Source organism: Taudactylus pleione, unplaced genomic scaffold (assembly GCF_031769625.1).
Source record: "Taudactylus pleione unplaced genomic scaffold, aTauple2 ptg000061l, whole genome shotgun sequence".
NCBI lineage: Eukaryota > Metazoa > Chordata > Amphibia > Anura > Myobatrachidae > Taudactylus > Taudactylus pleione.
Window position 1 is genome coordinate 12,489,678 of NW_028284463.1, and position 26,887 is coordinate 12,516,564.

The 26,887-nt window shown below is 41.8% G+C and overlaps 1 protein-coding gene across 1 annotated transcript in view; it reads right to left on the minus strand.

Moving 5' to 3' along the window:
- The window catches only part of LOC148535054 (E3 ubiquitin-protein ligase PHF7-like), a 72,373-nt gene that overhangs the window by 40,825 nt on the left and 4,661 nt on the right, over positions 1-26,887 (minus strand). The window contains exons 8-10 of the mRNA XM_088464497.1: positions 25,956-26,072; positions 24,649-24,785; positions 24,263-24,396 (exon numbers count right to left, since the gene is read on the minus strand). Of these exons, the coding sequence (XP_088320623.1) occupies positions 24,263-24,396; positions 24,649-24,785; positions 25,956-26,072 (388 nt within the window). The remainder of the gene's footprint in view (positions 1-24,262; positions 24,397-24,648; positions 24,786-25,955; positions 26,073-26,887) is intronic.

The window sequence follows — 26,887 nt, forward strand, 5'->3', positions numbered from 1 at the left end:
CGTTCAACCGTTGAAAAAATCGTTCACTTTCTGAGTTAAAACGATGAACGATTATCGTTCATGTGCGTTCACGTTTGTAGTTCAGTCAGACTGACCAACTCAACGATTTTCAGTAAGGGAATATGCAAAAATCGTTTGTAGTTCAAAAAAATTGTTCATTACATTTAGTAAATGAACGATTTTAGTAAACGATTTTCGTTCCTTTTTCCCTTCATCCTTCATTTACTAAATCGTTGTGTGTGTATGTAGCTTAAGTGTTGATCCAGAAAGCAGAAGGGATTTCCAGTGTGGCAGCTGCTTATTTCCCATCAAAGGAGAAAGACCCCTCCCTGACAGCACACAGCAATACGATGCTTTCCCTGGGTCACACTGTGCCATGTTCTCATTAGCACTATAGATACCTTTTCCCGAATGACCCAAGTCACTTGTGAGACCCTATTCCCGTCTGTCCTGTATATTTCCCATTTATAATAACTGGGACTGCATTTAATTACTGGATGACAGTGTTTCTATTTAATTCAGGCCAGGTTAGTGCATTTGTAAAAACAGCAATAACATGTGTGAGAAGGTCAATGTGGTCTTCCAATTTATACAGTTCATAGTTACCCAGGAAACCTCATTACAAATATTTTATGGGCATTTATCAGCTAGAGACGGAAGCCCTGCATAAAAAGCTCCCCTAGGTCTAAGGAGATAACCCGTAACACGTAGCTCCCAGGCTCAGTGGATTAGAGTTCGCCTTTATCATGCGCAAGGAGGCGTTGGGGAAAAATAAGCCCTCTCTTTTCATTTTCTTTGTCATGTCACTAGAGAGGTGGAATCGGATGTGTATGAAGATGATGGGCTTCAATAAATCACACCATAACTGTAATCTTCTCAAACTACACATAAAGCTGAGGTAGAGCCACATATAACAGCATCATAGTCATAACCAGTACATGCGATTGGATATTTCTTGCGGCAGTTTCTATAACACATACTGAGGGGCATTTATGAAATCTGACGCACAGATAACTGGGTAGAAAATGTGTTATAACCTATAGCAACCAATCAAAGCCAGAGGGAGGAGTGATGTGCCATCTCCGTCATTCAATTAACTCATTACATTTATTATTTAATAACTAATACCCAACATCGCCTTAGATTTCGTAGGCCCTCCACCTCCCGCACCATAAACAGTGATGGAAATAACGTTTGTAACTTCCGATTTTGTTACATTTAGACAACACAGACGTTTCAGAGAGGTCTTAGCCCCTGTGACTGATTTGGTTCCTAGTCAGTGACGGGTTCGCGCCTCTCTCAGCAGCTTTCGGAAGATAGATGTGAAGCTTCTCCCCAAGGTGTCCTGGCCAAAACGCATTGTCATCTGATGTAAGAAAACTGTGAGGGAACCGACACTTCAGGTTTTTAAAAATAATAAAGAATAAATGGGGATAATAGTATTATTATATATTTCACATACTGAGCTGTTTTGAGAACGGATTTTAGTAAAGAAACTGCCATGGAATGTGTAACGAGGTCATGTGGGAGATGGACGGGGCCTTTTTTTTCCGCACATACATAGTACAGGATAATAGGGAAGGATTGTATTTAGTAGAACACAACTAGAAGCTGTCGGTGATGTAACCAATAGGCTCACTTGATGCTATTTATAGTCTATAAATTATTTTCAAATTCGAATTCAGTTTCTTATTGTAATCCAATCAAAACTGAACAATCTGAGAAAAAATATATATATTTTTTTAATATGTTATAGAGGAGGGTGAACTGCACCATCACCCCCATGCGTGGGGTCTATATGAAAAGTAAAAAGTACTGTCACGATTTGAGTGGAAAGTCCCTATGTCAGACTTGCCTACCCTCCCGATTCGGCCAGAAGCCTCCTGAAAATCGGGTGCTGCTACCCGGCCCCCCGGAAAGGCAGGCAAGCCTCCATGGCCGCCGACCCCCCCTCCCCCCCCGCGGGCCATGATGACGCAATTTGCGCTGTTAGATGATAGATGAAACACGTTGGGACTACAGTACCTGAGTATCTTTTATGGACAGATAGGCCTTTTTTTGTCATACATCTTGTACGTGTGTTTTTTAGCCATAGTCTGTTTTCTGTGTAAGTAAATGTGTTTTAACCTTCATATATTGTGAAGTGGGTGTTCTTTTGGGACTGATATGTTCCTAATGAAGCTGAGTTCAGCAATATATTTGAATTACAGAAAACAGTACACACTATGTTGAATTTATTCTTTCTTCTATATACTACTTATTCTCATGGTGGTCATGTGACTGAAGTTTTCACTACCAGATAAGTAGTGTCGATCTTTTCTTTAATTTTGCACGTGTTATTATATCACTAATTTATTTGATACGGTTAGGCGCTTATGTTACACTCCACGTTGTCTATATATATATATATATATATATATATATATATAATTTTATATATATATATATATATATATATATATATATATATATATTAGGGATGTGCAGGCTCGGTTCTACTTCAGGAAGACAAGATAATAAATGGTCTCGAAACGTTAAAGTATTATTCTGTCTAAAGTCTGGTGATTGATTCCTGAGTGCCGCCTCTACGTTTTGATATATATATATATTTGTGGCTAGATGTTTTTTCATTGGTTCGGTAACCAAGGATCTGGAAATACCCCTTTCAAAATCTTGCATTTGCCACTGGCAGCAAAGAAACAACATAAAATGGATGGGCTGATTTATTATCGGGCAGTGTAATACACCTTTCACATCGCAAACCCGTCTCTGACCCAGGATTTTTAACACGGGTCCAACCCAGCTGCAACCCGAGTCAGACCCCTTTCATCCTACACCTTCGTCCAGGGTTATTTCCGGGTTGGCCCTGTTCACACTGAACCCGGGTCAGCCCTGTAAAACCCTATGGATGTCATTAATAATTTATTTTTTCAGGCTCACAAAGATAAGATGGCAAAAGGGAACACAAAGGAGGGGTGGGGACTGTTCACAGCATTGCAGGAATCATGTCTAATAATTGTATTATCTGCGCTAACTGGGATGAAAAAAGACCTGACTGAAAATAAAACACAATATAATTTGTCAAAATATAAAAGGAAATTTAAATATCCTGAAACAACAATATGACCGGTCATAGAATATCACATATAAGACAATGATATTATTAACTACTGAAAATTATTATATGCTAAATAAATCAATAATACACTACAATGTATAATAAAACCTAAAGGAGGTGGATCCTAAAAAACCTGGTATTAACAGTGTAGGGATTGTATTGTGTGATACTCGAAGACTGTAATTTTACATCAATTGATGCAATATATTTGAAGTCCCGTAGCTAGTTCAATAGAACTCAATCAAGGTTCTGTGGAGTGCTGTGGACATCCGCAATAGCAATGCTGGCTTTGAGGTATAATCATACGCTGTGCACACAATATATGGACAGGGGGAGACAAAGGAGGCACTTCTCCAAACGGAGGTACCAGGCATCAACTTTCTGCCAGATAAGTACAGTCCTGTAACTCACGTGTTGTGCCCAGCCTTATACGACTGTTTGCAATCTTTTCAACCTGCCAATGGATCTGTTCTAATTCAATATGTAGACGATTTATTGTTGTGCTCTGATTCATTTATGTCATGTTTAAATGATACTAAACTGTTGTTGCTTCATCTCTCACAAACAGGGCACAAGGTTGCAAAGGACAAATTACAGCCATGCCAGACTAAGGTTAAATACTTGGGACACTGTATAACCCAGGGACACTTGACAACTGACAGAATCCAGGGCATAAAGACTAAGGACACTGAATTTAAACCTCTATACACTCCTGCCTATACCTTCTAAATCCTGCCTATACCTTCTAAATTTACGCTATTTGCTAACGCAGTCATGCAGTAAATAAATGCCTTCAGACTTTGAGAAATGTGTTTCCAACACACAAAGGTTATTATTCAACATAAAAACAGTAGGTTACACGCTGTGATCTAAATACAATTTAGCACAAAGAAATTATACAGACCCAAGGTACAGTTATACATACGCACACGCACTGGGACCAGTTACCGGCATCAACAAGAAACCTCCATCATCAGCATCAGCAAGAAGACTCCAGATTGGGGTCAGAACACACATATATATATATACCCTTACAGAAATAGACTATACAATAGAGAGGTTTGTTGTGATCCCATTGGTTCTCCGTCACAGTGTTTCTGTACCAGGACATTTAACCGGTCGATTCAAATGGACACAGACCAGCCTCCGACAGTCTTTTGTCTCCTTTTTCCCGCCTCATGCAAATCTAAGCTGTTAACTTTACAATGTACATTTTAGTGTTTTAACTCTCTACAGTCCATAAGTTGAGAATGCAGGTTGCGATCTTATCACCGATGATACCGGAAAGCTGTTGAGAAAGAGTAGATCAGTACAAAACCAAACACTGTTTGCTTATCATGTACTAAACCTTAGATACCAAATAGTCTTTATTTCACAGAATTTGTAATAAATAAGTAAACCTTGAATATTACACTTTGAAGCTATGGAACCTTTTATGTGAGTGTGCAGTGTGTAAGTCTATCTATGATGGATAACATACATATATATATATACACATACATACACATACCATACCCCTCCAACACATGTTTATTTTAAAACTACTATGCAAGGGTTATGAGCAGTGAGCTTCACACTGAAACAGAGTGGAGACCCCCAACTGAATGCTGGTGCCATCCCGTCTGACAGTGAATTCAACAGTTCTCTTCTGCCTATTTTAGGATACCTTTGTCAGTTCTTTTCAAGCAGATTTCTTACCATTGTTCATAAAGATTTCAATTGCCACAGCTACACCTGTCCACCTGTGGGGTCCCTTCATTTACATGCAAAAACACCCACAGTATCCTGGTGTATTGTTTTTCTAATTACTTTTCTCAGGAAGCTGTTTTACTAAACTCTGCATGAATACTGTGTTTGTTATGGTATTTTTTTTATGCAAGGTTGTCCTAAGATACATCAGGGTATGGTTTCTGAAAGGATTATTAAAACATTGCCATATGTACTGAGCTTGTGAGTTGTAACTTAAAATGGCGCTGGGCGGCCATTCGCAAAATGGCGTCGTGCAAATCTCATTTTACACTGATTCTGTCTCAGCCACTAAACCAGTTTTGACAGTCCACCCTTTCATAGCAAACAACATGCTATCATACTCTGATTTTAAAATTAATTTTAGGCTTGCATATAGGATATTATTTAATGTTATTTTTATGGGATGGCACAAGGTGGTTTCAATCCATCTATAATGGGTCTCTAGGAGGGGACATAAAACTACCATTTATACGCATACTGCGGATCTTGGGAGATCATGGGAAAGATGTGGGGATGCACCAGTCCTATAAAGGGAGTTTTGAAGGGGAATAAAGACTTACATCATTTAAGAAGTTTAAATGAAAAAGAAAAAATTACAATTTTTTTTATTTTTTTTTTATAATCTTTTTATTGAAGCATGACATAGTGTTACAAATATAAAAACATGTACATGTCAAAATTTAGACAGAAATACGGAGAATGATAGCGAGATAAGGAAATCTGTCCAGTAACCAAATTGAGAAAAAAAATAAAAATAAAAAATGTAATACATATGGGAGTGATATGCAAAACAAATAACAATTGTGAAATATACAGAAGAGACTATTATCAGACACATAGTACTAACTAAAATGCAACAAAATGCCTATGCCTCAACCACTTTTCTTTTTTTCCTAATCCAAGTAAACAGGACTGTCTCTGGTTTAAGGACCAGAGAGGGTCAGGCACATCTTGAACAAATGTTACAAATAAAATACAAAATTTACTGTATCTAACTTAAGTAGTTACTAATGAGATAGAGGGTAAAATAAAACAATGAGGGAGTCTCAAAGCAGACGGAGAAAAACAAAATAAATGGTAAACTTATACTGAAAAAGAAATGTTTAAATGTGTATAATGAAAATATCTCAACATAAAAATTATGTATTCCAATTGGCCATATAGACACGATAGGCTATAAGTGAAAGTAATTAAGGGAAGAAGACAAACAGATGTGTATCAAATCCAAGAATATATAGGTAACATTGAAAAATACTAGAAAGATAATGTGAGCAAAATTTATTATTGCAGGTAATAACTGGAAAACCTTGTAATGAGTAATTGCCAAATTCAAAATAGTATAGATCTAATATAAGAAGGGTCACAGTTGCCCAATAATGAACCTCCCTGTAGAAGTGAAAATATCAATCTATTTAAGTAACGGCACCTAGGGGCCCCAAAGTAAAGATGTTATAAACACAGTACAGATGTGTTTAGGGATAGGGCTGCTAATGATATTTAAGTAACAGCACCTGGGGGGCCTTGAAACAAAGCTGGTATAGACGTAGCAGGGGGTAACCCCGGTAGTTTCTTCCAAGGAAATAAACACAGCAGCTTATCTGGAATATTAAAGGCAAGAATGCCAGGAAAAATAGCGGTTTGACCGCCATCCACATGCCATTGAGGTAAAGAATATGTAATGTGCATTAATGAAACTTCAATCCCACAATGTAAGTCCTGAGTTGCATAGAGGTGGGTAGTAGGGTTCCCCTCTAAATTAGGAAAAGCAACATATTGAGAAGGTGACCTGGTATTCAAGGTGACAGCATTCTCCGGATGAGGAATGGGCATAAAAGCAACAGGCTCAGAGTTGAGACTAATTGGGGCTGGCTCATTAATCTCAGAGTCACTCTGCAATCGGGTTAGAGTATCTGGGCCAGGGGTTTGTGCATGTAGAGGAATCGGGCCAGGGGTTTGTGCATGTAGAGGAATCGGGCCAGGGGTTTGTGCATGCAGAGGAATCAGGCCAGGGGTTTGTGCATGTAGAGGAATCGGGCCAGGGGTTTGTGCATGTAGAGGAATCGGGCCAGGGGTTTGTGCATGTAGAGGAATCGGGCAAGGGGTTTGTGCATGCAGAGGAATCGGGCCAGGGGTTTGTGCAAGCAGAGGAATCAGGTCAGTGTCAAAAAGAGACAACAAGCTATTAAACTTGTTGTCTAAGTAAGGTAGTAGGATCTTCAACAACTCCATCGCTAAATGAGTAGCCAAAGCTGTAACATCAAATCTTGAATCCGGAACCTCCACTGTTGGTGAAACAGGAAGGATAGAAAGGGGAGAGGAGCACTCCTCCAATTGGAAAATCCTCTGAGCAAACATGATATGAGAAACAGCGTACCTTGTTGAGAGACGAAAACCCAGCAAATCTTGTTGTGAAACAAGCTTATAAAACTATGGAGTTATCTAACACAGATATACAGTTAAGATAATAACACTAGAAAATAAAGTTACAAGTATCGAGCATATGAAATAAAGCACTGTAATAGCAGGTGTAACGTGAAATTATAACACCAGGTGGCAGTATTGTAACTTATAAGACTGAAGTATAGCTAATAAACCCGAGCAGAATTCGCAAAGCCCCGTAAATACTGTGTGTGGAAATTGTACCTGTACCAATGAAAAATATTCTCAATAACATGAAAATACACATTGAAACAAAGCTACTTCTTAAATATATGATATACAACAGATGCATCAATATCCTTAGTAATAGAAAACAATGCATCTAATTTATACCCAGAGAAAATTAGAGATAATATCAGTCAGCCAACAATATGGAACATTTCAATAGAGAGCTCACAGTTCCCAACAGAAAATCTGTCCAGCAGGTTGTTTGACAGCCTAATATGGGCAGCAGCAGTGTTCAGATCTGGAGTTAAAGCTGGACAGTCAGAAAGGAGCAGTTTCAGCCGTGAAAACCCCAGCAGAGTATTCAGTATCGGGTTACCTCAGCAGCCCCGGAGCTCCAGGCAACTGAGAACCACCAGCAGCATAGAGGAGCCACGATCTCCCAGGTCCCTGCCCGCCATCTGTGCAAGGTAAGGCAAAGTCCCGCAGGGACAATAAGCACCAGGAGAGACTGTCCAATGATGATCCTCCCCCTGGCAGTGTTATTAGACACCGGAGCTGCGGTATATACACGAGGTGCAGGGATGGAGATCTTTTGCAGGCAGCACCACAGGTACTCAATTCCAGGACATGGACCGAACCTCAGACAGTCCAGCAGGGAGGCAAGCCAGACACCGCTGGAGGAGGAGGGCTGCCCGGTAAGTGAAAACTGTCTCCAGGAGATCCACAAGGGTGCTGCTCACATTCACTGGGACAACCGATCACAGCAGCCCATAGCGTGAAGTATAGCAGTCACAGCAGGAGAGATTCTCAGTCAATCCCAGCTTTCGCGCCCAAAGATGGCCGAGGGCGGTCATATGCGCCTTACACTTTGCAGGCTTGACTCCGGGGTATAGAAGGTGACTCCAGACCTAAGATCAGGACCAAAGTTCTTGCCAAAGTATCAGCGGAGCTGTAACTCACAGCTAACAGTGAATCTCAGAGCAAAAACTAGGTTTTAAAGCAGTTGAAGCTAGCAAGGTCTGGAGTTCATGTAAAAAGCGGCCACACTGGGTGCCCCGCCCACCGGAAGTCAAAAATTACATTTTAATAATACATTTTACGCATTTCTAAATGTAATACATTATATGATGGTATTTCCTAGTTCAGGGTTGTAATGCAATTTTACATTTACCTCAGTATTCAAATGGTCACTACTAACCACCATCATAATTTCGTCCTTCCGGTTTACCTTATTTTTACATTTTCCACATTTCAACACAGTAGGAACACACCTGACACATATGCCAATTATTATGATGACAACCGGTATGAGGATCAGGAGTTTACCTATGCTTGCGATCATTTCCTGGACCCACTCCCCTAGACCGGAGAACCACTTCGCTGGGTTCAACCATGAAACCCACTTTTCTACCTTCTCCTCTACTTCAGCCACTGAGGCATTGTGGTTCTTTCGAAATTCCCATTTTAGCTGCAGAATTTCATCCTTCTTCTGGTCTATCACCTCCTTGGGGTCGCTGGTATCATTGGTGACATAGGTGCAACACTTCACTCCAAATTGGGTGGCCAAAGTTACGCAGTACCCTCCAGTGACAGCGGTTAAATAATTTAGCACTAGCCTGTGTTGCACCAGTTCTTTCTTGTACGCTTGCAATTCCCTACCTGTATACCTGAAGGTGTCATCATACATCTCGGTGATATTATCTATCAATTTAGCAAGATCCTGGATATATCTAAAATTTAATGTACCCCAAGCGATCCTGGTGGGATCCAGTGCTACTAAAACTTGAAAGCCAGTTGACTCACTAATTAACTGATTGGCTTTATGCACATCACCAGGTATCATAATTCTTTTGCCTCTGTGTTCATACTGCGTGTGAAGATATGGTGATGGTATGTTTTTATGAATACCAAGCATTTCAACATGTGTGAGGGTCATATCTCTTAACAGTTACAATACTAAGATTGATTAGACACTCCCCTGATTGGCATAGCACTCCTCCTCCTGACTCCAGTCCATCAGTAATGCCATCAGCTCCCATCTCCTCTATCGGTCCCCCCGTCACAGAAACCAGGTGTGACCGAACAAAACCAGGATGATGGAAACTCTGGAAGAGAATATGAAAATTAACACAGCAGACCAGTCCATCGTTGCAACAAGGACTTGCAAATTTCTTTAGCTCTTATCAGCCTTGTTTCCGCCTTGTTTCTCCACCGGTTGGTTGACCTTTTTGCAGTGAGTGGAATGGACCCAGGTATCTCTCTCGGCCACCTTCAAAGATGTGGTACTCATCAGCAACACCTGATACGGACCCTCCCAACGATCAGTCAAACAACCTGAGCTAAAAAAATTCGGATCATAACAAATTCCCCAGGTTTGACATCATGACAGTTTGCATCAGACATGTTAGAAAATAACATTTTCAATTTCAGTTGTTCTTACTCATCTTCGTGAGACACTGCACAGTAACCTCATTATCATATTTTCACATGAGGCTGCCTGTCAAACAGTATCTCAAAGGGGGACAGATAAACAAAAAAAAAAAAAGAGATGGCCTGGGGTGATCTAGATATTATTAATACCCACCAATTTACACATGTTTGTTTTTAAAGACATCACCTGTGAAATGAATATCCCTGTACTCTAGGGATACCGTATCTGCATACAACTTTCTGTACAATTAAACCCTGTTATTAATAGCTACTGCTCTAGGTAGTGTCTTGGCCCCTGGGTTTGGACAGTTTCCCAAGTACTTGACCTTAGCCTGGCATGGCTGCAATTTGTCCTTAGCAACCTTGTGTCCTGTGTGTGAGAGATGAAGCACAACAGTTTAGTGTCATTTAAAATGAAACAGGGCACAACAATAAATCGTCCACATATTGTATCAGAACAGATCCATTGGCAGGTTGAAAAAATTGTAAACAGTCGTATAAGGCCTGGGAGAAGATACTGGGGTTGTCTATAACCCATGGGACACTTGTGTCCATGTGTGGTGTACACCTCCCCTTATGTGAAAGCAAAGAGATACTGACAGTCAGGGTGTTATGACACAGGGATGAAAGCAGAACAGAATATCATTACTGATTTTTCCCTAGTACTTCCCGTCAACCTGTCTATCTGTAGATCACAGGTATGCCCTGACCCCTAGATCCTTTATGGGGATATCTAGGTACTTCCCTGGTTAGGGGGTCCTACCCTCTTTGCCGTACAGTTCTTACTTACATGTCCTGGCTGGTTGCAATTGAAACACTTTCGTGGGTAAAGTGGATGAAAGGATTGTTGTGTGGGTTGAGCAGGAGGGAAAGGTGGTGGGTATGGGTAAGGGTATTGAGGGAGAGCATATTGTGGGAGATATGGGGTTTGTGGATAGTATGGGAATTGTGGCTGTGTGTGATAAGTGGGGTAGGGCTGCGTTTGCGGTGGTGTGGGATTAGTGAGGACGTGTAACTGTTCAGGTGCAGATGTAGGTGTGGGTGCAGGTGTGTCTGCTGGCTGTGATGTTACAGTCATTCCTTCTAGAGCTTGAATACTGACAGCCATTAGTTTCTCACTCTGGGTCTCTCTCGTTTTAGAGATGTTTTTGTCATGTTCTATGGCGGATTCTATGAGGGTATCTATTGTGACTCCCCTCCAGCCAGGTTGTGAGGTCTGAACCCAGCTCTTTAGGTTCTCTTTAAGACCAACCATGAGTACAGTGACAGTCATTCCCCTGTGGTGAGTGCTATCTTTAATATCTTCTAACTCAGAGTACTGGGTGATAGCCTGCAGAGCCCAGTTACAATAATCTTCTGCAGATTCACTCTCTTTTTGTTTTATGGTGAAGATTTTGTTCCAGTTATCTACCACTGGAAAATATACACCCAATTGAGTTACAATACGGGAAATGTTAACTTGATTAATTTCGTCTGTTAAGGGAACATCTACATACAATACACAATCCGTGATAAATTTTGTCACGCCGATATTGCGTGGTAGACAAACCCTCAACACCACTCGCCAATCTTTGTTGGTTGGTTCGTGAGAACTACCCAAAATTCTCAAAAATCTTTGACATTTGGCTAATTCCTTTTTGGGATCGGGGAAATCATTTATTATGGAATTTAGCTCTGCTCTTGTCCAAGGACAATGCATTACTACTTCCCTTGTGGGCACTACTCCATTCGCATCCGCATTCCCATTCGGAACAGTTATTGTCCGGATGGGATGCAGACTGGCCGCACTGCTACTTTTGACCTTAGTACCTGGCTGGAGGTTTGAAATGGCAGACATGACAATAGGCTCATCATCCACATCATAAACATTTTCCTTATAGTTACTTAAGAGAGGGTACAAATTACTTGTTAAATTTTTATGGTTTTTTTCAATAACTGTACCTGCACCCCCATCCACATAAGGTGGCGGTGGTGCGCGTGAACCGCTGACAATACCTTCCACAACGCTACCTTGCTGCACGTGCGCGCTATTTTGCGGTTCGCACGCATTGCAATTTAGCGCTGCGGGTGTACTTTCTAGCAATGCGTTCGCAAAGACAGTTTGCATCACCTGCACATTTTTAAGCCACGCATCCCCTTCATGCTGCCACAGTTTTAAACATTCGTTATATTTTTCCTTTTTCTCTCGAGAACGCACCAGACTGATGTGATCTCGGACATTGTTCAATACATCCTTATCAAAACTACCAATTCTGGGAAACGGTCTAACACTCTTCATCGTTATCTTAAACCATATGTCACAATACCTTATTGCATAAGCACCATACTTAGTATGCATAATACGACGGGCCGATCCAAGCGGCGGTTCCATTAGCAGCACATCATTGTCTAACATCTCTATTGTTTGCGTGGCTCCCATCTTGGGACAACTCCTACATTTTTCAATAAAGATTTAAACTGGTGAAAGACAGTCAAGATACTTTCACTTACCTGCGGATGCCTCTGAAAGAGGGTGTATCCACGAACCCTATGGAGGAACTCTAGACGCCTCCACTCACCTATGGAAGAAAGTTGCTCCCACGCAGAAATCCCTTTTTGATTACTTTCCAACTGCTAGGGGGCAATAAATACCCTTTGTTTTCCAGTTGATTTTGTCCACTCTCTCACCAGTTCAGAATCACAGTTTATCCCAAAACTATGCAGTTCAATTATAGTGCTCAAATAAGCCTAACAGATCACACACATTGATTACTGAATACTATAATCACACTGGGAGCCGAACCCTAACAAAAATAACAACCCATACACCTGCCTTGTGTAAAGTAAACGGTAAGCTGCTACCGAGTCACTAGGCCAACTCCTGGGCCTAGCAGTTAAGGGTCCTACGATACCCTTAACATTTAGGTCCTGTGTTACCAGGGGCCGGATTAAGGTCTGTGGGGGCCCCTGGGCAACAAACATGTGGGGGCCCCTATTAAATGTGACAAACTGGGGGTATGCAGAATGGGGACCCCAGTAGTGTCAGTGCCCACAGTGGTAGTGCCCCGTATGCAGAGCCCACAGTAGTGGTGACCTTTATGCAGTGCCCCCAGGAGTGGTGCCCCTTATGCAGTGCCCCCTATGCAATACTCCCATTACTAGTGCCCCCAGTAGTCATGCCCCCTGTAGTAATGCCCCCTGTGGTTGTGTCCCCAATAATAATGCCCCCTGTATAACTACCCCCAGTAGTAATACCCCTGTAGTTGTGCCCCCAATAGTAATGCCCCCCAGTAGTCATGCCCCCTGTGTGTGCCCAATAGTAATGCCCTAGTAGTAATGCCCTCTGTATAAATTCCCTCAGTAGTAATACCCCTGTAGTTGTGCCCCCAGTAGTAATGCCCCCTGTTGTAGTGGCCCCAGTAGATGTGCCCCCTGTAGTAGTGCCCCCTGTAGTAGTGCCCCAGTAGTAATGCCCCACCTTCAAGTAGTAAAGCCCCCAAGAGTAGAGACCCACAATATTAATGCCCCCTGAAGTGGTGCCCCCAATAGTAATGTCCCCCAGAGTAATGCCACCAGTAGTAATCCCCCCCTGAGCAATGCCCCCAGTAGTAATCCCCCCGAGTAATGCCCCCAGTAGTAATCCCCCCCGAGTAATGCCCCCAGTAGTAATCCCCCCCGAGTAATGCCCCCAGTAGTAATCCCCCCCCGAGTAATGCCCCCAGTAGAAAAGCAAATTGCACTTAAAAAAAACAAACAGCTAATACTTACCTTAAGCCCCGCTCCCGCTGCTGTCCACGTGCATACCGCCCGGCTGCTCCTCTGCACTATGAGAGACACGTCATGACGTATCTCCCATAGTGCACTGCATGAGCCGGAAGCCGGAGCTCACCAATGAGCTCCAGTCTCCGGCTCCGGCTGACACTGCGGGGAGGGAGCCGGGTGCCCACTGGTTACAATCAGCGGGCGTCTGGCAAATAGAGCCTCCCCGCGGCGCCGGGGTTAGATTGGCCGGAGGAGGCGGAACTGGTTCCGTCTTCTCCAGTTACACACTTTTTTCCTGCGCAGAAAAATACACGTTAACCCAGTTATTGGCAACAGTTGATAATGTAATCTCAACGGCTTTGTTTAGAACACGTGGCAGCACAACCGGAAATACGTATACGCTATTGTGCGACTAGTCGCATACACAATAATGCGACTACTACACAACCGTATGACTCTTACCCTTAGCTGCGTATGCAAAAATGCGTCTCTGCTAGGTACGCAAAATTGCGACCCAGCCGTGTACGCAATACTGCGGCACCCTTTTTAGCCTGTAATTCTATCAACAAAGGAAAACAAACTTTTTCCTTTCTTGTCTCTGGATTCTAGTCAGCGTACCTTGACTCACACGATAATGGATAGCGATTTCTGAGCATCAAGTGGTTGCAGGTGAGCCCTGCGTGTGGCCACTACTCAACGCTTTGGAGAGAGATCGATAACCGTATGTTTATCGTGTGAATTGGTAAGTTACCTCACTCAACGAGCCCCCAACTAAGGATACTGAATTTAAACCTCTATACGCTCCTGCCTATACCTTCTAAATTTACGCTATTTGCGTACGCAGTCATGCAGTAAATAAATGCCTTCAGACTTTGAGAAATGTGTTTCCAACGCACAAAGGTTATTATTCAACATAAAAACAGTAGGTTACACGCTGTGATCTAAATACAATTTAGCACAAAGAAATTATACAATCCCAAGGTACAGTTATACATACGCACGCGCACTGGGACCAGTTACCGGCATCAACAAGAAACCTCCATCATCAGCATCAGCAAGAAGACTCCAGATTGGGGTCAGAACACACACATATATATATACCCTTACAGAAATAGACTATACAATAGAGAGGTTTGTTGTGATCCCATTGGTTCTCCGTCACAGTGTTTCTGTTACAGGACATTTAACAGGTCGATTCAAATGGACACAGACCAGCCTCCGACAGCCTTTTGTCTCCTTTTTCCCACCTCATGCAAATCTAAGCTGTTAACTTTACAAAGTACATTTTAGTGTTTTAACTCTCTACAGTCCATAAGTTGAGAATGCATGTTGCGATCTTCTCACTGATGATACCGGAAAGCTGTTGAGAAAGAGTAGATCAGTACAAAACCAAACACTGTTGCTTATCATGTACTAAACCTTAGATACAAAATAGTCTTTATTTCACAGAATTTGTAATAAATTAATAAACCTTGAATATTACACTTTGAAGCTATGGAACCTTTTATGTGAGTGTGCAGTGTGTAAGTCTATCTATGATGGATAACATATATATATATATATATATATATATATATATATATATACACACACATACATACACATGCCATACCCCTCCAAGACATGTTTATTTTAAAACTACTATGCAAGGGTTATGAGCAGTGAGCTTCACACTGAAACAGGGTGGAGACCCCCAACTGAATGCTGGTGCCATCCCGTCTGACAGTGAATTCAACAGTTCTCTTCTGCCTGTTTAGGATACCTGTGTCAGTTCTTTTCAAGCAGATTTCTTACCATTGTTCATAAAGATTTCAATTGCCACAGCTACACCTGTCCACCTGTGGGTTCCCTTCATTTACATGCAAAAACACCCACAGTACCCGGGTGTATTGTTTTTCGAATTACTTTTCTCAGGAAGCTGTTTTACTAAACTCTGCGTGAATATTGTGTTTGTTATGGTATTTTTTTTATGCAAGGTTGTCCTAAGATACATCAGGGTATGGTTTCTGAAAGGATTATTAAAACATTGCCACATGTACTGAGCTCGTGAGTTGTAACTTAAAATGGAGCTGGGCGGCCATTCGCAAAATGGTGTCGTGCAAATCTCATTTTACACTGATTCTGTCTCAGCCACTAAACCAGTTTCGACAAGACCATGACACTTCCGCAAAAACCAGCAGCAAATCCGTACCTGCTTGGGCATGTGTGGATACTGCAGAACGTGGATCCCAGGTTTTTCTATTTTGGCATTACCATTGCAAGAATTAGTGTCATCCTCAAAACCCGACCGTGTCACACACTCTGAGGAGACAGAGCAGGCTTCCTTAACCTTAACAAGAGCACCTGCCTTGGGAAAGCCAGATTATGAAAAACCCGTTGAGTTATATTGTACGGAAGCTGATAGCTGCGCAGCAGGTATCCTCACACAGAAACATGGTGACGCTAGCAGACCTGTAGCATACTACAGTGCACAATTGGACACTGTGGCAAGATCACTCCCAACGTGTTTAAGAAGTGTAGCTGCAACTGCTCTTCTGGTAAATAAGAGCGAGGATGTAGTATTAGGGCATGATACAACTGTCTATACACCACATGCAGTATCTGCTTTGTTAAATTCTGCCCAAGTCAGACATGTCTCGTTAGCAAGGTTCACGAAATGGGAACTAGCTCTAATGGCACCTGCAAATATCACCATTAAACGGTGCAATACATTAAATCCAGCAATGTACTTACCATATGTGCCTTGAGATGCACAAAGGGTGGAGGAAGGTGAGTCTCTGGTTGAAGGTGAGTTTTGCAGGTATACTGACACACATGATTGTATGGAATATTTGAATTAGACCTTTACTGCAAGACCAGACATAAGTGACATACCATTAGAAAATGTAGATTTGCCGTTTTACATGGATGGGCGTTGTCATAGGCAGACGGACACAGGAGAATTATGCACAGGTTATGCTGTTGTAAATGACGATGATGTCGTAGAAGCTGAACCACTTGGTCCACCTCACTCAGCACAGGTGGCTGAACTGGTGGCATGCGAGTTGGCAAAAGGTAAATCAGCTAATATCTACATTGACTCTACGTATGCCTTTGGGGTAGTGCATGATTTTGGGTCTCTTTGGCGCCTTAGGAATTTTATGACAACAGCAGGCCCACCAGTCGCACATTCACATCACATAAAAGGACTTCTGACAGCAATCCAGTTACCAAAGGCAGTAGCTGTCATCAAATGCAAAGCCCACACATGCGAAGAAGACCCAGTGTTGATGGGCAATAACAGAGCAGATGAAGCTGCCAAATGGGCAGCAGGGTTACGCATAAACTTAACAACTAACAGAGTGATGGTCTTCCAGACAATAGACATGCAGAAATGAATTGGAATGCAAAATTTGTGTTCCATACAGGAAAAGGCAGTCTGGAGATCGAAGGGATGTGTTCAGGAGTCCTCTGGACTCTGGAGAGATGGACAAGGTAGGCCTGTTGCTCCCAAGGCATACTACCCAAGCTTGGCTGAGGCAGCGCATGGTCTGACTCACCTGGGAAAAGAAGGTATGTGCAAGTTGGTCAGAGCATATTGGTGTGCACCAGGCTTTTCTTCTCAAGCTGGAAAGAGAGCAATGTCCTGTCTGACTTGTTTGAGGAAAAATGTCGGGAAGACAATACCCACCGAGCCATCCCATATCCCTCCAACAGACGGGTCTTTTCAGGTAATACAAATTGACTTCATTCAATTACCACCTTGCAGGAATCTCAAGTATGTATTAGTTTGTACTGATGTATTTTCTAATTGGGTAGAGGCATATCCAGCTACCACTAATACTGCTGTTTTTACTGCTAAAAAGATTGTTCAGGAGTATGCAGATACAGTATCCCTAGAATCATAGAAAGTGATAGGGGTACTCATTTCACTGGTGACATTTTCCAGAACATGTGTAAGCTTATGGGTTTCAATAGTAGACTTTACACCCCCTACCGACCGCAAGCCAGTGCCAAGGTTGAGAGGGTGAACGGTACTATTAAGAACAAACTGAGTAAGATCATGCCTGAAACTGGATTAGGATGGCCAGAAGAGTTACCGCTCATCCTCCATAGCATCATAACCACTCCCAGATCTCCTCTTAATCTGTCCCCCTTTGAGATACTGTTTGGGAGGCAACCTCATTTGATTATAAGTCCACAGGATGATTTGAAGAGTAATAATGAGGTTACTGTGCAATATCTTATAAAAATGAGTAAACAGCTGAAACAACAGCAACAGAAACTGAAAATGTTGTTACCTGATATGCCAGAAACAAACTGTCATGATGTTGAACCTTGAGAGTATGTTATGATCTGAAATTTCATATGCTCAGGTTGTTTGACAAACCGGTGGGAAGGTCCTTACCAGGTGTTGATGACAAGTACCACATCTTTGAAGGTAGCAGAAAGAGATACCTGGGTCCATTGCATTCACTGCAGAAAGGTCAACTACCCGAAGGAGGTACAAGGTGAAGTCGAGACAGACAACGTGGACCTGTCGACTGCGAGCCTGTTCCGGGAGAACTAAAGACTGCAGTGAAAACACCTGAGCCAGAAACGCGTACAGATTACTATTCCAGCAATGGAGTGGTGATCTGTTTCTTTTTCTTGTTCCAGGGTTCTTCTCATCCTTATTTGTTTCAGGATGTCTTATTTCTGTGATGGAGGACAGATGACGGAGAGGGAGGCCGATAGTGATGTCGATAGAGTGGAGTCAGAGGAGAGAGCAATAAAACGATCAGGGCAACCTATGGTCAAACTCAGTTCAGGGATTGTTAAGAGATATGTTAGCCATGGAACTCGGAGACAGTGTGAGGGGCTATTGTCTGAGGAATATTGTATCTGTGAGTACTGTGGATCCCTAGTTGATGAGAAATGCATCCAACAATGCCAGTCCAAGAGTAATCTATATTTGGGCAGGCATCCTTTAGAGGATTACTATTCCTTAGAGGGTTAGGTCTTCAACCAGACTGAATGTTGGGTGTGCACTCACGTGCCTCAGGAACAACATAATGTAGGATTAGTACCATTCCCATTAAATTTCTCTGAGGTCCTTGAATTACGGGGAGGGAGGTCCATAGACGGGAAATATAACATTACCAGGTCCCCTAGTTTAAAGCTGCGCCAATACTCCATAGATCGTTCTTTGATGTGTCTGAACATTTCATACATAGAAAGACTGGAGAATTGGGAAGCAGACTTATTGGATCAGACAATAGCGCGTCACACCAGTAGTGACGAACCCCAGAGACGAGGATGTAGGAACAAACCGAATGTGGTATCTATTGGAAAAGTTCCTATGGGGTATTGTCGAAATGTTATTCAGGCTGAAACGTGTCTTGAGCAGATGAGGACAATAGGCATAGGTAGTTTTGTTAAAACTTTATGTGATATTGTGCAGGATTGTAATATACCATATGTCCTCCCAGATAATGTATACTATGTTTGTGGAAGAAGGGCATATTCTTGGTTATCTCCGAGCTCCAAGGGTTTATGTTTTATAGGTAAATTGGTCCCAGAGGTTATGACCCTTACACATGATGAAATGATTGATATCCATAAAATCACACCACCTCCATACATACACACGCAGTATGAACATCGTGACAAAAGAAATATGATACCTGGTGAAGAACATACAGCCACACAGTTGATTAGTGAAACAACTGGTTTCCAAATCTTGGTAGCATTAGATCCCACCAGGATCACTTGGGGAACTTTAAATTTTAGATACATCCAAGACCTGGCTAAATTAATAGACAACATCACCAAGATCAGAAAATATTCAAAAAACTCCAGCGCTTATCAGTTAGAATTGAAATAGATAACTGTCTAGTTTAATCGACAAGTAATTCAGCTGCAGAGATTTGAATGAGCCTGTGAAAAACTCATTCCAAATTCAAACGCTAAAGAGAAAAAAAATACATAATATCTCTGCGCTAATGGATAGTAAACACAATATGTGAGATGGCAGAAAAATAAGAGATATAGAAACTCCTAAAAAATTGTGAGGAATCGATCAAATTGCATAATACAAATTTTAATTGAATAAAAATACATGACATATGAACTGGTAAATTACCACATGATAAATTGAAACCGTCAATCTAGCCCTAAGAATCTTGCATCAATCAACTGAAAAATGTGTAGGATAATAAAAGTCACATTAGCAAATATATCAATTGAGTTTAATAACTCTCAATTTCTTAATAATAATAATATCACATCCAGTTGGATATCTTGGTGTACTCCACAGATGTTTAAAATGTCAATCCAGTAAGTAGTGAACACTACTGGTGTTTATAGTGATCCTGCAGATCAGCCCAACACTTGCCCTCTTCAAAGTATTAGACAGTGTTGAAGTCCCGTGAGGGCAATAATTAATAACAGCTTGGAATAAGGCAGAGTCTGTAATAGTGCTCACCCACTGATTTGCTCTATATCCTGATGGCGTCTTTGGCGTAATCCGGCTGCAAGAGCCTTGGAAGTGTAAGGCGGCGACAGCCTGCACTCCGCCGTTAGTGAGATCTGTGTCCTATAGGCGTCCTGCCGTAATCTGGCTGCAAAAGCCTTGGAAATATGTAGCGGCACCAGTCTGCACTCCATTGGGACAATGTGGTATAATGTATCCACGGTCGCACCAACATCACCGAGATGTATGATGACACTTTCAGGTATACGGGTAAGGAGCTACAGGCTTATAAAAAGGAATTGGTACAACATAGGCTAGTTTTAAACTACCTGGCAGCTATTACTGGTGGATATTGTGTGACTTTGGCCACCCAATTTGGTGTCAAGTGTTGCACGTACATCACCAATAATACTAATGACCCCAAAGAGGTGATAGAATGGATGAAATCCTATAACTGAAGTGGGAGTTTCGGAAGGACCATAATACTTCCTTGTATGAGACAGAGGTAAAGGTAGAGAGATGTTTCTCGTGGTTAAACCCTGTCAAATGGTTCGCCGGTCTGGGAGAGTGGGTACAGGAGATGGTTGCTAGTATAGGTAAGCTCCTTATTCTTATACTCGTCGTCATTTTAGTAATTGGTTTACGGTATGTGTCAGATGTGTTCTTACTATGTTGAAGTGTGGAAAACGTACCACAAAGGTAAACAGTGAAAATGAAATTATGATGGTGGTGAGTAGTGGTGGTATAGGTACTAAGGTTGATAAAGAACTGCATTACAATCCTGAAATTGAATGTACCATCAGATAATAACATGTGAATATACTTGGTCATGTATAATAAAATGTATTGTAAATGTTCCGTTAAACATCATAGATAATGTATTCTCAATTTCCCCCCAAACTTCATTTATAGGTTCGATGAGGTCCCACATCCTACCAATGGTCCCCTATAGATCAGCTGAGTGCGTATAAGGGTTGTTTTACCCTTTTCTGAAACACATTATTGACGGTTCAATGACCAAACTGTGTCATACCGTTTAGTACATTGAATACTAATTTATTATGCATGACTAAAAAAGGTTAAGAATAGTATGTGATAGTTTTATGTTTGCTATCAAAGGGTGGACTGTCAAAGTCAAATAATTGGATATGATCGCTTGCAATTATTATCTGACGATATAGTCGTGTATATCCTGACGATGTGTTACTAGGACACTACTTTGCGTCGGTGCAATCCAATGCGCACAATTGCGAACCACAACATACATATACTGACGCACATAACGCACACACATATATATATATATACATACACATAGACGCTCATATGTATATTCACATACGTACACATAGACGCTCACATGCGTATGCACATACATACAGACGCACATTTGCGAACGCATACATATAAAATGGTTCCCACACATTATAGTTAATAACCAGAGTTATTAAAGGTATTGTTAGCTAATAATTATGATGTAATATGTACTTAAAAGAGATCTAAGGTTCAGAATACAGTGGACATGTCATATTTGGTATCATACTAAATCCCTGTTTATTTGCAGACATCCGTTTCCATCGGCAAAGAAGTCGCATCATGCGTCCACTAGTTATGGATGATAGGGAGTTATTGAATAGAATGTTATAACTTGTATGCATTGTTGTAGCCAGTTTTAACCAGTTGTTCGGCGGGAAGCTACACAATGTGACCGTTTGAGGACTGAGCCATACCCCGATGACACCGTATGAACTGACCAATGACCGGATTGACCAGAAGCAAGAACCAATGAGAACCTGTCAATTTGTCCCTTTGTTAATTCTGAAACCTGTAAAGTATATAAGCTGTGTCCAGATCTCAGTGTACGGGCATCTTCTATGCGACCGCAGGCTTCTGGATTGATGACTGTATACTGGGACCAGTGCGCAAGTGTATGTATCGGCTGTAATATTTTCATTGCCTTTTACTCTAATTGTTAAATCATATATCGTGTTACTTTTTTACATAAACAACTTTTGTGCTTTGGAACCACACGATTGGACTGGAAAGCAATTATTTCTTAAGTGACTTGCAGCGCTAAATAGCGACTGATAGGAATCAATAAGAGCTATCACATCTGTCACTGAGAAAGGCGTGTCCCTATGTTTCCTCAGTGCAGTATTATTGCCCGAAGCACAGCCCCCCCCCGGCCCCCCCTGCGCTCCAGGCAGTTTCCGATTGTCAGAGGGGGGGATAACCTATCGATACCTCACCGCATATCTCTCCCTGTCATACTCCAATGAAAATAGCAGCGTTTTCCACTGTTACAGAAGGAATATCATTTTCCCTTATAGTAAGAATAAAGACATTTGTGTGAAGTTGATTGAGCTATTAACCTTGCAATGTTTATAAGTGATAACATATTGATACGCGATTATTATATATATATTTGAACTAGAATTAAAAAGTAACAAGTCTAAAATTAATAAAAGCTTGCATATAGAAAATGCACGATTATAGGAATATATACTGTATGTGTTTAACTTATCGAAGATGTCAGAATACCAAGAGGTCGCGTTATATAACATGTTGTTTCTTATTTCATGCCGAGTGTAATCTACAGGCTCACAGATGCTTCCTGAGATGGCGGATCATAGATGATAATGCTAAAAGATACTGTTCACCTTCCCATATGAATATCGCAGGCTAGAGATACTAAGGTCCATCTGTCACCAGTGATTGTGGTCTCAGATAACTTGGAGAAAGTCCACATAAATGTGGCAGCAGCACAGATTAACACAATCCCCATTGATAATGTTCACTGATGAATTGATTTCCAGAACACTGCAGGGATCCATCAACTAACCCATAACTGGGAGGATGCCAGGAACCATGCCAACCACTTATATTTATAATGTCTGATTAAAAGCAACAGTCTGTAATTAAAACTCATTTGAATATGTAATTGATAGGCACATGTACACGATAAATAGCAGGACTGAAGTGTAACCAGTGGGTTAAATAATTAATGTCTACATAAATAAGTTGTAATACACAACTGTGCTAGGCCCCATTGAGGTTTGAAAATAGATTGTATTCATGTAGTTCTAGTCTATGCATAGAACGGTCAGATTCACCTTTGGGGTCAGACAAGACATATATTGGGGGGCCTACTTGTACCTGTCATTAGCAGAAATGTATGATGAGCCCTTAAGACCTTATATGGTGTTAGTTGTAGACAGTTAGCCACATTCCAATAGAATAACCATTGTAAGATGTGTAGAGATGCTAAGCATTATGGGTTACTGACAGCGATGTCCATATTCTTTAGACAAATAAGAGCATTGAGATAGTGTAACTCCAGACATTCTAGGACACATCATAACTGTATTTCTTTGTCCTGAGTATATCTTAGTGCTTACTGAGCATGTGCAAGAGATAAGAATGGTCCATGCTGTGTTGTACCAATCAGTGCTTGATATCCAGTATGTAACTAATATGGGCTTACTATCTGGAAAGCCAAACAACCAGACTATGGTATATAAATCAAGACCTAGACAAAGGCTCTTCGGGCTTGTGCAAGGACCTGAGACTGCAGTAGGGTGTCTGCAATGTAAATTGAAAGACCTGAGCATTGTGAAACGAGGGCTCCCCAGATTAACATGAACTACATCTTATGTTGAAGATAATGAATCAGCGGTGTCAGCTGAACACATAGACAAAAGTATACTGCATACTTTGTATGTTAATTGTATGTTTGTTACTTGTAAATAAAGTGTGTTAATTTGTACTCACTCAGTTGGTTATGTGGTATAAATATTCACTTCGATCAGAACGAAATCCACCGTTATGCCCTGAAGCCATGTGAATGAGAGCCTTTGGATTGAAGCCTTAGGTATGTCTAATATCAGTATTGCTGATTTGTAATCCCTGCTAAAATATCATATAAAAGAAGAATTTTCTCTTTACTTGGTTTGGAAAGCAAAAGTTATTCAATTGCTCTAATTCCCCTGATGTGAATATGGGGACGAGAGTGAGAGACACTGCACGGATCCACACAGTTCTCTGTTCCTGCAGGATGTGTACGACAGGTAAGGAGCGGATCATGAGGCATTTTGTCTCCACCTGGGCCCCCAGGTTCTGGGTTTAGCACCCTACATTGGTGATTTTCTGGTCCTCCTGGATGTTATCATTTTGTAACCCCTCACCCGGGCGCAGGTCTCTCCTGGTGTTACTGAAGGATGCCCCCTCGTCCGGGCGCAGGTCCCTCCTGGCATTACTGCAGGCGGAGGATTTGCTCTGCTCGTTGATGCTATTACCACAGATGCCTCTGGCAATGACTCTGCAATCAGACAGAGATCCAACATTGTTAGCGATATGTTTATGTGGATGGACGTACTCTGTGTCCTACAAGTCACAGGTTGGCTAAGGCTACTGTAACATGAAAAAGGCCCAGCATCAATAACCCAAGATTGGTAACTTAATGATAGTTTTCACTAATGTCTCATTCTACCACGTAAGTGAAATATAAGTTATGATGTTAGATACTGTACTACCTAGCAATAGGTGACAAATGACAGGGGAAAGTACTTACCAGCAACATCCTCCGGCTTCTCCAGAATGGAGGCACACTCTGCACAGGTCCATGTGCTCTCAGCAGATCTCAGGGCTGAGCAGGCGAGGTGGGTTCCCGTTGACCCACAGCAGTGACACCGAATTATACACCATTCACTGAAAGAGGAGACACAGAGGATAAATCTACAGCTGGAGCTATAAATCTCAGCGATGGAGCATTTTGCTACAGGAAGAAATAGCCCCGAAGATACTAAATGTTTTATTGTGTTCTAGAGAGGATTAAACAATTTGGCAACTTATAAGAATGTATACATTTCAGCAATTCTACAGCAAACATTTCCCAATTTGTAGGGGTGTTATATTATACAGTTGTGTCCAAATACATCTAGCCTCCTTGCGTGCCCCTCTTGTCGTGCCATGCCATGACACGACTCTGTAGTGCTGAGCGTATTTTCATGCGATTATTTTACCTTCAAATGCATCTTAATCAAACAGTGATGGGAGTAGAACTGATATGTGGCATGCCTATATTCTGTGTGTGACTGCGGGTGTATCTGTATGCGAAATGCTACGTTACAGTGCCAGTGGCTGCGATACTGTAATGGCTGATACACCAACCACACAATGGTTGATACGCCACCTGGCACAATGGTTGATACGCCACCTGACACAATGGATAAAACGCCACCCTGCTCCCCTCGTTGTTTTATATTGTAGGCATTGGACATCATAACATGTCTCTGGTGCCGAATAGAAGAGCAGCCGGGAAGAGAAGCCTCTGAGCCGCCCAACCAGCACAGTGAAGCACGATAAAGAGAAGAACAGAATTATAGGGCAGAGGAAGAAGAAAGACGGAGGAGCAGGTAAGTGTGGGGTGAAACCAATAACAAAGTGGACAGCGCTGTCAAGAAAACCTAAGGTACTGGGAACTCTCTGATAAAGATTCTAATAATACAATTTATTGAATACACAATAGATTCACAACACATATAAAATAGGCGATACGTTCAGTATCCCGGCACATTCCGTACCTTTCCTATAACATATATAATAACAGAAAAGGATTATAGCAGCCAGGTTCTTAGTGTTGGCCTCTTAGTAAGCACACAGTAAATGTGAAAGATATAAGCCTCTTAGTAAATACACCGTCACATATATTACGCAAACACCCAGTAGATCCTTAGCTAATAAATGTAGGGGCCTATTTATCAAGAGTCTCGGCCGCATTAATAATCATGCGGAATGAGCAGGGGAACCTTCCCAGGGGTTGCTGCTGGGCCATAGCACAATGGCAACCTTTAATAAATAAAATGCGAAAAGTTTTACCTGCCGCTCTCATTGTGAGTTCTTCCACGGTCACAGCGGCAGGGATCCGTGTCACACTGTTGGTGGACCTGCAGTAGTTCTCCAAAGGCGTTGTTCTCCAGTTCCCAGGATGCATCTCTGAAAGGTTAATGTGAGTTAATATCGTTGATGTAATGAATCAATGTGACTTAACAACGCTTTACTCTGTCTGTTACATCTAGTCCAGCATTTCCCAAACTGTGTACCATGGAGCCCTGATGAGACGCAGTGCACTTACAGGAGTGCCACGCAGGCCCAGGCCTGCCTAACGCCGTTTTTTTTTTTATTTTCATAAGATATTTTTTTATCAGGCTGTAGGGAAAACAGTGAGTTCTCGCCAGCCAGTCTCTGGGAATATGCGCTACTCCTGATTGTGGGAGAACCGCATTAGGGAAGGGCTAGATGGTGGTGGGAGATACAAAGCGGCAGCTCTGGTCCTTCCTTCCTGCTGCTCTATGGTGAGACTCCAGGGTCAGAGGAGCCTGTGCTGAGCCGTGATCGGTGGAGCCCATCTCATGCTTCTCTGACCCCAGCAGAGGGTGCAACTACAGCGGCAAGTCCTGGCAGCATGGAGGGAGGAGCTAATGGCTCCACATCATGGTGAGAAGTACCTGAGTGTGACCCTCCCTGTATGTATGTATGTATGTATGTGTCTATATGTGACCCTTCCTGCATGTATGTAATGTATGTGTCTATGCATGACCCTTCCTGTCTGTATGTAATGTATGTCTCTATATATGACCCTCTCTGTCTGTATGTAATGTATGTCTCTATATATGACCCTCCCTGTCTGTATGTAATGTATGTCTCTATGTGTGACCCTGCCTGTCTGTATGTAATGTCTATGTCTATGTGTGACCCTGCAGGTATGTATGTATGTATGTATGTATGTATCTATGTATGTGTGTGTCTAT